The sequence below is a fragment of the Pongo abelii genome, chromosome 20 (assembly GCF_028885655.2).
Source record: "Pongo abelii isolate AG06213 chromosome 20, NHGRI_mPonAbe1-v2.0_pri, whole genome shotgun sequence".
Lineage (NCBI taxonomy): Eukaryota > Metazoa > Chordata > Mammalia > Primates > Hominidae > Pongo > Pongo abelii.
Window position 1 is genome coordinate 7,895,701 of NC_072005.2, and position 10,760 is coordinate 7,906,460.

Below are 10,760 nucleotides of genomic sequence, written 5' to 3' on the forward strand. Positions count from 1 at the left end.
CGCCGCGGGCATGCGCCGTGCGGGGCGAGACGGCGGCTCGACGGGGTCATCCGGGCGCAGGCGCAGTGCGGTGTTTGTCTGCCGGACTGACGGGCGGCCGGGCGGTGCGCGGCGGCGGTGGCGGCGGGGAAGATGGCGGCGTCCTCCCTGGAGCAGAAGCTGTCCCGCCTGGAAGCAAAGCTGAAGCAGGAGAACCGGGAGGCCCGGCGGAGGATCGACCTCAACCTGGATATCAGCCCCCAGCGGCCCAGGCCCAGTAAGCACGGCGGCGTGGGGGAGGGGGCGGGCGGGCGGGGCGGGGCGCGCGCCGCGGGAGGCCCCGCCCCCGCCACAAGGCCCCGCCCCCGCTTCCGGGGCGCTCGCGCTCCTCTCCGCCCCCCCCGCTGCGGGCTCGCGGGGCGAGGGTCACGGTGACCCGGGGGGCGTGGGGCCGGCGAGCTCCGGGGGGTTCGCACCCTCGGGGCCTGGGAGCCCAGTTCCCGGACCCAGGCGAGGCCCCCAGCTGATGACCCGCCCCCATCGCCGTGATCCTCTGGGTCGGGCTTCCCCGACTCCACGCGACCGTGACCACATCCAGGTCGCCCCGAAAACACAGACACGTCCCTTTTGACCTGATGCTACCACTCTCGTCACCTCAGGGACTGTCTGGCGCCCCCCTCCCCCGGCCTGGGGGCTTGTCAGCCCCGTGCAGCGACGATCTACGCACACGCGCACGCCTGGCTCGGGGACACCTGAGGTTACTTGACCACATAGAGCCCCTCCCCATCTCTTCTGACCAGAGGATTCTCCCTCTCGCTCTCCCTGTGACCGTGTCTGGGGTGGGGGGACGGGAGAGAGTCCCTTCTCCCTCTCCTGGCGACAGTGACCATGGCATTGGGCTCAGCAGACCCCCTCCCACATACACCAGGCCCCCTCAAACCCCTGTGACCAGTTTCACTGCCACCATCTTGGTGAGTGTGTGGTGTCTGACCTCCAGAAATGCACATCGACCCCCAGCCAGCCCGGTGACTTTGTCACCTGTGTTCAAGTGCTGGCTCCTCTTCCCTTCACACCCACACCCACCTGACCTGGGGACACCTGAGGCCAATGTGACTCTAGGCCTGCCCCCCACCCCCCAGCATACATCCACCTGCTTTCTGATCAGTCCCACCATCTTGGTACCTACCTCCCTGACACCTTGTCATCCTAGATCAGTACCTCTCGCTCCACACACACCTGGCCTGGGAACACTGACCGTATCTAGTCTCCTGGCTTTTTCCCCAAGAGCCTGGTCTCTAAATCCTCTGGGCTGGAGGAAATCAGATTTTAAACCCTGTGAACACCACCCCCGACCCGTGATCCTTTTTGTGTCTTTCTTGACCCAGTAAAATGCTCTCATGTCTCCTCTGATGTGACCTTTGTAGTTTATTTAGCTCTGTCTATGGAGTCATTATGACAGGTGAGAAAGGTACCCCCTGTATCTGGGCACCCCACCCATTCCCTGGTCACCCGGCCTGACCTTCACAGCCTGACACCCTCCTGTCCCTCCCTCTCCTGACCTGAGTCAGCGTGGGTTCCTCCTTGGGGAGTCTCTTGGGGATCCAGAGAAATCATGGAGGTGGGGATTCTGGCGCAGGACACTGCCTGGGACAAGAAGCCCAGCCAAGACACAGGTCCCTGCTAGCCCCTGGGGACTGCCCTCCCTGGCCCCTGAGTGGATGAGACAGGGTTGGGTCCAGGGTCCCGGGTGCCTTCAGGGGTGGCAGTTCCCATGCAGAGCTAGGAGGCCGGTGGCAGGCAGACCCCCGAGGAGTCCCCTCCAGGCGTCTGTGTCTGTGTCAGCTCCATCCCATCCTCCCCTCCCTCCCCATCTCTGTCGGTTCCTAGCCATCTCTGCAGTTCGGTGCCTCCCCCTCCTCCTCGTTTATGATTTGATTTCTTTTCTTTTGGACGAATCGGTCGTTTCTGTTGTGATTTATCGTGGTGTTGTTTTTTTTCTTCCTTTTCCCCATCCAGTTATTGTGATCACTCTAAGCCCTGCTCCTGCCCCGTCCCAACGAGCAGGTACCAGCCTTTTTATCATCGCTGCTTGGACATCTGCACCATTGACCTAACCGCTGCCCCGGCCGCAGAATGGCATCCCCCAGCCCCCATGCTCTGTGTGTGTCCCCATGTCCCTTCCCCTCACTCTCACTTTCTCTCTCACTCCACTCAAGCAGCGGTCAGCCCAGCCCAGTCTCTTCTTTGTCCTCCCTCCTCCTCTCGCTCCCTTCTTCCCGGCTCCACTTTGGACTCCCTGGAGGAGGAGGTGGGCTCCTCACTGAATGGCCTTCGGTGGGGGGGTGCACGCCTGTGTGTGTGTAACTGAGAGAACGAGAAAGTTGGGCCTGGTGGGTGACCTGTGCCTATGGATCCCTCTCAACAACTAGGTGAACACATAGCACCCCCCGGGTTCCATACCAGCCATGGGCGCCAGGGACACAGCAGTGAATAGAACAGACGGAGCCCCTCTCCTCTGTAGCGGGGGCTGCAGTAGGGGGGCCCACTGGACAAGGAGCACATTCCCACCAGAGAGAACATTCTAGCTGGGTGAGCGGCGCTGCAGGAGGCCAGCCTGGGGGAACCTCTGGAGACGGTGGGAATTGAACAAAGCCTCTGGGAGGCCAGGCATGGTGGCTCATACCTGTAATCCCAACACTCGGGGAGGCTGAGGCAGGAGGATCACCTGAGCCCGGGAGGTTGAGGCTACAGGGAGCCATGATCGCACCACTGCACCCCAGCCTGGGTGACAGTGAGATCCTGTCTCAAAAATTTAAAAACCGGGCCAGGCGCAATGGCTCATGCCTATAATTTTAGTACTTTGGGAGGCCAAGGAGGGCGGATCACTTGAGGTCAGGAGTTCCAGACCAGCCTGGCTAACATGGTGAAACCCTGTCTGCATTAAAAATACAAGAGATTAGTCCAGGCGCAGTGGCTTACGCCTGTAATCCCAGCACTTTGGGAGACCGAGGCGGGTGGATCACCTGAGGTCGGGAGTTCGAGACCAGCCTGACCAACATAGAGAAACTCCGTCTCCGCTAAAAATACAAAATTAGCCGGGCATGGTGGCACATGCCTGTAATCCCAGCTATTCGGGAGGCTGAGGCAGGAGAACCACTTGAACCTGGGAGGCGGAGGTTGCAGTGAGCTGAGATCGCACCATTGCACTTCAGCCTGGGCAACAAGAGCAAAACTCCATCTCAAAAAAAAAAATAAATAAAAGATTAGGTGGAGGTTGCAGTGAGCTGAGATCGCGCCACTGCATTTCAGCCTGGGCAACAGAGCAAGACTCCATCTCAAAAAAAAAAAAAAAAAAGACAATTTAAAAAGCGTCTTGAAGGAGGTGGGGGGAGAGAAGACAGGGCTGCCAGGGCTCTGAGCGCAGCGCCAGCCTGTGTTGGGCATGCAGGCTGTGCCCCACGCCTGTGTTGGGAGAGAGAGTAGATGGGGTGCCTGGCCCTGTGAGTGGTTGTGAGTATGTGTGTCCGAGGGCAAGGGGAACTCTGTCCCGGCTGCATGGGTGTTGGGTCCACGGCATGCCCCGGGTGTGTGTTGTGCGTGTGTGCACTTGCACGGCGTGTTCGCGCATGTTGACATGGCAGCCTGCACACCTGTGGCTCCTGTCGGCAGACACGTGCCCTCCAGCCTCTCACTCTCTCTCATCCATTCTCTTTCTCATCCTCACCCTCTTGCTCTCACTCCACCCTCCTGAGCTGCCATGTGGCCGTCACCGCCTATGCGGCCTCTGTTCTCTGGGCCTTTGTGTACCTCCTTCCCCCAGTGCCTACCTGAGCCCTCCCTCCCATCCCCCCATGCTGCAGTCTGTGGTCCACCAGCCTCCTCCCCAGGCTCCGGGGCCACCCTCGGAAGGCCTGGTGGGCTCTGTTGGGGGTGGGGGGCCCACAGGACTCCTCGAGGGCTGTGGTCCTCACCCCCGGAGTGCAGGGTGCGAGCGGGACTCAGATACTGCCGGAGGGCGGGAACCAGGCAGTGTCTCAAGAGATGCCAGGTGCACAGGGGTTGGGGGCTGGGTGGGGGGGGAGCACAGGCCCTCGGGAGCCAGAAGGGGATTGGGGCTGTGGCTCGGGCCATGGACAGAGCAGAGGCGCAGGGACCTGAAGAAGCAGAGGGAGAAGCCTGGCCAATATAGCGAGACCCCATCTCTACTAAAAAGACAAAAATTAGTTGGGTGTGGTGGCGTGTACCTATAATCGCAGCTACTCAGGAGGCTGAGGCAGGAGAATCACTTGAACCTGGGAGGGGGATGTTGCAGTGAGTTGAGATCACGCCACTGCACTCCAGCCTGGGCGACAGAGTGAGACCCTATCTCAAAAAAAAAAAAAAAAAAAAAAAAAACACCAGTGGGAAGTGGGAGGTGACATGGTGCTGCAGAGGTGGCAGTGGCCAGGACAGCGGGAGGGGCACGGGAGGTGAGGCCTCTAGGCCAGTCATGAACGCTGGGTCTGGCTGTGTCCCAAGGTCCCCAGAGCCCTTCCCCTGCTCCTGCCTGGTCCTGCAGGAGGGGAGCTAGGGCACAGCTCCTGCAGGGGCTGGCAGGACCAGGCAGGGGCAGTGCTGGGCCTCCTGCATCGGGACTGAGGCCAGCGTCTTCCTGCGCCTCCTACTGGCTGAGATCAGGGTCCCAGGCACACAGGGGAGGGACGGGGTTTAGCTACCAGCATGGAACAGGTTTGTCTGTTCATGTTAGTCCCTGGGCACCAGTCACCAGGAGCCTGCAGAACTGTGGGGAGAAAAGGTGGATGAGGCGGGAGGAAGAGAGGGAGAGAGGGGTTTGTCCGCTGAGGGCTTTGGGAGAGCGGCAGGCCCCAGCTCCTGTGGGAGGGGCACCTTGGTAGGTGTGTGTAGCCATTGTCAGCGCCTCTAGGATGTGAGGTGTCAGGATTGGCTCCTCTGGAGGCCACGTTACCATCCCGGCCTCTGTTCCTGCACCCCGTCACCAGCCTAGCCAGGGAGACCCTAGCTTCTCCGGGAAGCTGCCCTCCTGTCCCAGGCCCCTCTCTGGCCTGTCTCTGCAGCGCCTCCTCTGGGCACCTGGGCCCTAGTCTTGGCTCCTGTCTGTCTGTCTGTCTCCTGCCCTCCCACCCCTAATGCCGCCTGCCCGCCCCAGGGTGCCTGCTGCCTGCCCGCCACCTGCCCACCCGCTGTAGCATGCCCGAGCTGCCCGCATGCAGGCTGCTGGATGAGCCAACCCCCGCCTGGCCCAGCATTAGCCCCACCTGGTCCTGCCAGCCCCTGCAGGAGCTGTGCCCCCAAGCTCTCCTCCCAGAGGATGCAGGCCCCCTGAGGTCCTGTCCTGCCCCCACGGGCCCCAGCTCTGCAGGCCAGGCCGGGAGGCCCTCATGTCAGCCCACTGGCCCAAGGGGGGCCCTCCCTGACCCCGGACCAGAAGATGGGGCAAGGCAGCCTGAAGCCTGGGTCTCGTGCCCGCTGCCTCTCCAGCGTGGCCCTGCTCGCTCTTGTGTGGGAGCCAAGTTCAGTGCCACCAGCAGAGCCACAGCCTGGGCCAGCCCTGGCAGGCACTCCGCCCTCGCCTATCCATCCTGTGGGCGCTGTGGCCCTGGGCCTGCCTCCTGGGCAGAAGCGGGAGGAAGCGCACACACCTGTCAGGGAGGCCGCCTGGCCGAGGGACACCTCAGGTCCCCATCTCGTTTCTTCGTCAGCGTAGACTTGGGGCTCCCTCTCCCCTGCCAGCCTCCTCCATCTCTTTCCAGGTCAGGGGATGAGATGAGGGACCCTGAGGACAGTCTGGGGTGGGAGGGAGACCCCAGCTCCTCCAGCCCAGCAGGGCAGGGGCTGTGCCAGCCTAGCTCGGGAAGCCCAGGAGGGGAAGGTGAGGGTCCCGACCCCTCCCTGGAGTGCCAGATGTGGAGCTGAGACCAGCTGGGCGCTGACCCCCCCTCCCTGCCACTGGTTCTCACCCCCCCAGCCCTGCAGCTCCCGCTGGCCAACGATGGGGGCAGCCGCTCGCCATCCTCAGAGAGCTCCCCGCAGCACCCCACGCCCCCTGCCCGGCCCCGCCACATGCTGGGGCTCCCGTCAACCCTGTTCACACCCCGCAGCATGGAGAGGTGAGCCAGGGGCTGAGCAGGGTTGGGTGGGAAGCAGCATTGAGGGGCCACCGTGCCAGCCCTGGGAGGAGGGTGGTTAAACCGGTGGGAACCCCGGTATGGGGGGCTGGGGTGGCCAATCTAAGGTCAGGACCCACCTCCACTGGCACCTGCTCCATGTCCCCAGCATTGAGATTGACCAGAAGCTGCAGGAGATCATGAAGCAGACGGGCTACCTGACCATCGGGGGCCAGGTACCACCTTCACTGTGGCGGGGAGAGGGAGGAGGCCCAGCCAGGCTGGACCCATCCTGGGGGCGCCAGTGGGGGGCAGGGGGCGGTGGCAGAGGCCCCAGGGACTTTCCAACCCTCCCTCTCCTCCCAGCGCTACCAGGCAGAAATCAACGACCTGGAGAACTTGGGCGAGATGGGCAGCGGCACCTGCGGCCAGGTGTGGAAGATGCGCTTCCGGAAGACCGGCCACGTCATTGCTGTTAAGGTGAGCCTTGGTGGCTACCCCGGCTGCGCCCCACACCCCAGGCCGGTGCTAAGGCTCCCTCCTGTCCCTGTCTGTGCAGCAAATGCGGCGCTCGGGGAACAAGGAGGAGAACAAGCGCATCCTCATGGACCTGGACGTGGTGCTCAAGAGCCACGACTGCCCCTACATCGTGCAGTGCTTTGGGACGTTCATCACCAACGTGAGTCCCCGGCCGTACCAGGTGCCCCCTGCCCCGCACCCTGCAGGGTCTCCTCCTCCCTCACCCCTGCCCCTTCCTAGGGAGCAGATCCTCTGGGGGGGTGGGCCGGAAGACACAGCTCCCCCAGGTGCCCCCTCTCCCTGCAGACGGATGTCTTCATCGCCATGGAGCTCATGGGTACCTGCGCTGAAAAGCTGAAGAAGCGGATGCAGGGCCCCATCCCCGAGCGCATCCTGGGCAAGATGACAGTGGCGGTGAGTGACCAGGCGGGGCGTGCACTGGGCAAGATGACAGTGGCGGTGAGTGACCAGGCGGGGCGTGCACTGGGCAAGATGACAGTGGCAGTGAGTGGCCAGGCGGGGCGTGCACCGGGCAGGTGGCCTTGGGCCTGTGCCCCCATCACATGCACCCCCCTCTGCGTGCCTGCAGATTGTGAAGGCGCTGTACTACCTGAAGGAGAAGCACGGTGTCATCCACCGCGACGTCAAGCCCTCCAACATCCTGCTGGACGAGCGGGGCCAGATCAAGCTCTGTGACTTCGGCATCAGCGGCCGCCTGGTGGACTCCAAAGCCAAGACGCGGAGCGCTGGCTGCGCCGCCTACATGGCAGTGAGTGGGGGCCCTCCAGCGGGGGAGGGGGTGGGGGCTGGGAGGCCGGCCCCAGCCTTGGAGATACATCTTCTCCTCCTCCCCCTGCAGCCCGAGCGCATTGACCCCCCAGACCCCACCAAGCCGGACTATGACATCCGGGCCGACGTATGGAGCCTGGGCATCTCGTTGGTGAGTTGGGGCCCTGCCCCTCTCCTCCAGCCAGGAGTGAGGGCTTCTGGGGGACTCGGAGGGAGGAGAACACAAACCTGTCCCGGCCGGTCCAGCCCTGCCCGTCTCCCTCCCAGGTGGAGCTGGCAACGGGACAGTTTCCCTACAAGAACTGCAAGACGGACTTTGAGGTCCTCACCAAAGTCCTACAGGAAGAGCCCCCGCTTCTGCCCGGACACATGGGCTTCTCAGGGGACTTCCAGTCCTTCGTCAAAGACTGGTGAGAACCTCCCTCCACTTGGGAGGTCAGGGACAGCCCGCTGCTCTGGGCAGCTGGGGAGGCAACGGCAGGAGGGGAATGGCAGCCGTACCCTGGGATGGGCGGATGTGGCTGTGGGCGGGCTTGTGGCTGGCGGCTGCAGACAGGAGCTGGAGCTGGAGCTGGAGCTGGTGCCTGGGGAGCCACGAGCTGGGTTTGGACCTAGCCTGAGGGGACAGCCAGCCCCGTGGTGTTTGGCAGGGTGGCTATTGGAGATTGTGAGCATGCTTCTGCAACAAGCATAGCTCCAAGTTCAGGAGGGCTGTGTTTGATTCTCTCAGGGGAGCCCCACCCACCTTTCTGGGCGACCTCAGCCAGCTCTGGCCCCCCAAGCCAGGCCCTTGCCACCTGGCCCCAGGCCAGGAGGCTCCGGGACTGACAGTTGCTCCCAGCTGTCAGCCAGGGTCCTGAGGACATCCACAGCGCCTTCCCCCACATACATTTTGGGGACCCCTGGCTCCTTGGGGAGGGCCTGAGCACGGGGGTGGGGCCGGCATCCCCTCCTTCCTCGCTCTCACATCTGTCTTCCCTTCTCTTGCTCTAGCCTTACTAAAGATCACAGGAAGAGACCAAAGTATAATAAGCTACTTGTGAGTACCTGGGCCCTCCCAGTCCCTGTCCTGTCCCTGCGGAGGCGCGAGGCCAGGAGGGAAGACCCTCTCCTCCTAAGCCCCACCCCCTCGGGCCCACAGGAACACAGTTTCATCAAGCGCTACGAGACGCTGGAGGTGGACGTGGCGTCCTGGTTCAAGGATGTCATGGCGAAGACTGAGTCACCGCGGACTAGCGGCGTCCTGAGCCAGCCCCACCTGCCCTTCTTCAGGTAGCTGCTTGGTGGCGGCCAGCCCCACAGGGGGCCAGGGGCATGGCCACAGGCCCCCCTCCCCACTTGGCCACCCAGCTGCCTGCCAGGGGAGACCTGGGACCTGGACGGCCACCGAGGGCTGAGGACAGAGAGTGGGGGGTGCCCACCCACCCCCCGCCCCGGGCCTACCAAGCCCCCGCCCTTCCCACCCCGGGGTCAGCCGGCCGTGTGCGTCCCCCGACAGACACTGTGAACGGAAGACAGCAGGCCGCCAGCAGAGTCGCTGTTCATTCAGCTGCAGCCTCTGGGCCGGGGCGGCCCCCAGGGGCCAGGAGAGAGCCCTGGAGTCCCGCAGCCACCATGCACGCTCCCAGCGTGCTGTGCCCTTCGCCACTCCCACGCGCGCGTTCCTCTTCCGTCGCCCTCTGTCCCCCGCTCTACCTCTCTGTCCTTGTCTGGCTCTCCCGTCACCCTCCCTGCCTCCGTCTCTCTCCTGGCCTGAGCCTGGGCCCAGCCACCTCCTGACGGGTCCCCTGGGTCTGCATAGGTCTCCCATGGCGCAATGAGTCAGTGGCCCCCAGCCAGGTGGTGTGGGCATTGCCACTGCGGCCGGACGGGGCTGCGCGCTCTCTCTCTCTCTGTCTCTCTCTCTCTCTTTGATCTCAGGGGGTCCTTTTTGGAGTTTATTGTATTTTATTGTACTTGGTGGGGTGTTTGGGGTGGGGGCAGAGGAGAGCTTGTTCTCGTGGGGTTGTCGGTACCTTCAGAAACTTTTACCAAAGTCACGATTAGCTGCTTGTGGTGGGGCCCCAACCGCCCTCGGGCACTGGGGAGCTGGGCTGGGGCCGCTGCTCTGGGGTCTCCGGGGGCCACAGCTTGGGGTGAGTTGAAGACCTCAGGGGGTGCGGAGGGGTCTGCGGGGCCCTGGCCGCACAGGATGGCCTTCAGGGAAGGTGGGCTTGGGGCATGGCGCAGAGCAGGTGACCGGAGGGAATCGGGTGTCGGAGCGGGGCCAAGGGAGGGGTCCGGAGGGAGTCAGGGATCCAGGGCAGAGGGAGTGGATGTGGGGGTTTGAGGACGTGTGACAAGCTCCAGCAGGGATGGGGGCCGGGCCGAGGGTGGGAGTGCGAGGCGGTCACTCCCATCGTGCCTCTGGCCGTCCCTCCACTCACCCACACCTGGCCCAGCCCACGTTGAGGTCCAGGACTGGGAAGGACCGGGTGAGTGCACCGGGGGCCCAGGCTAGGTGCCTCCCGGAGCCTGCTGGGGTGGCCAGAGCAGGAGGGGGTGTGTTTCCTTTTTGTGGGTGTTGCATGCAAATCAAGTGGACAAGAAAAAATAACAAAACAAAAAACAAGAAAAAAAACCACAAAACCCCGTAAAATCACAAAGAAAAACCAACACCAAAGGCGCAGAAGCCGGCTGGCCGTGGCGGGGGCAGCGTAGGCGTAGCATCCCTCTCCTCTCACCTAGCCTGTTGACTCTTGTTATTACCATGATATTCACAAAACGCCGCATGTTAAAAAAGTCATAGACGTCATCTTCTCTCTGCCCCCAGGGAAGAAAGCCACCTTCTCTTGCCCCTTGGCCCCTTTGTCAGGGGCCAGGGGTCTGCTGGGTGGGGGTGCCAACAGGCCTGGCCCTTTCCTCCCCGTCCAGCCTTGGGGGCCTCTGCGATTGCCAGAAGGTTGCATGGCTGGTCCCAGGGCCAGCACAGGCCCGAGGCCGGGCTGCCTGGTTTTATTTTTATTTAACTTTATTTTCTGTTTTACGAGTGTGTGTCCGCTCACCCCCACCCCCTTCAGTGTTAAGTGGGGAGCCCTGGGAGAGTCTCTCCTGCCTCCCAGCCTCTCCCAAGACCTCCCCCCTCGTCACCAGCCATCCCTCTGGACCAGGCAGAGGGCGGACCGGGCGGGCAGGGGCCTGAGGGTGGCTTGGGCCAGCCCACCGGCCAATGGACCCCTCCTCAGGCCGCCAGTGTCGCCCTGCCCCTTTTTAAAACAAAATGCCCTCATTTGTAAACCCTTAGACGCTTGAGAATTAAACCCCTCCCTTTTCTTCCACGGAGTCTGTGGTGTGTCATGGGCCTGGCAG

The 10,760-nt window shown here is 63.1% G+C and overlaps 2 protein-coding genes across 4 annotated transcripts in view; one reads left to right on the plus strand and one right to left on the minus strand.

Annotated features, from left to right (window-relative positions):
* Positions 1-1,358, minus strand: part of PRR36 (proline rich 36) — a 37,361-nt gene extending 36,003 nt beyond the window's left edge. Inside the window, exon 1 of the mRNA XM_054539508.2 lies at positions 1,166-1,358. The gene's annotated coding sequence lies outside the window, so the exon portion shown is untranslated. The remainder of the gene's footprint in view (positions 1-1,165) is intronic.
* On the plus strand, positions 11-10,729 carry MAP2K7 (mitogen-activated protein kinase kinase 7). 3 transcript variants are annotated; one of them, XM_003779046.5, is made up of 12 exons: positions 16-256; positions 1,996-2,043; positions 5,966-6,107; positions 6,274-6,340; positions 6,471-6,584; positions 6,664-6,783; positions 6,930-7,037; positions 7,213-7,392; positions 7,483-7,563; positions 7,680-7,822; positions 8,406-8,451; positions 8,554-10,729. In XM_003779046.5, the coding sequence occupies exons 1-12, from the start codon at positions 133-135 to the stop codon at positions 8,686-8,688; spliced, it is 1,308 nt and encodes a 435-aa protein (XP_003779094.1). In that variant the 5' UTR covers positions 16-132; the 3' UTR covers positions 8,689-10,729. The 3 variants fall into 3 exon arrangements, with proteins under 3 accessions (XP_002828615.1, XP_003779094.1, XP_054395487.1); XM_054539512.2 differs by having other exon boundaries at positions 50-256; positions 6,930-7,082; XM_002828569.4 differs by lacking the exon at positions 1,996-2,043 and having other exon boundaries at positions 11-256.
* The last annotated feature ends 31 nt before the right edge of the window (positions 10,730-10,760 follow it).

Bases quoted from the DNA above. Each gene is read 5' to 3' on its own strand.
- MAP2K7 (XM_054539512.2), top strand. From the start codon at position 133: ATGGCGGCGTCCTCCCTGGAGCAGAAGCTGTCCCGCCTGGAAGCAAAG. The intron at 257-1,995 runs GTAAGCACGGCG...TTCCCCATCCAG, and splicing joins CCCCCAGCGGCCCAGGCCCA to TTATTGTGATCACTCTAAGC. The intron at 2,044-5,965 runs GTACCAGCCTTT...TCACCCCCCCAG, and splicing joins TGCCCCGTCCCAACGAGCAG to CCCTGCAGCTCCCGCTGGCC.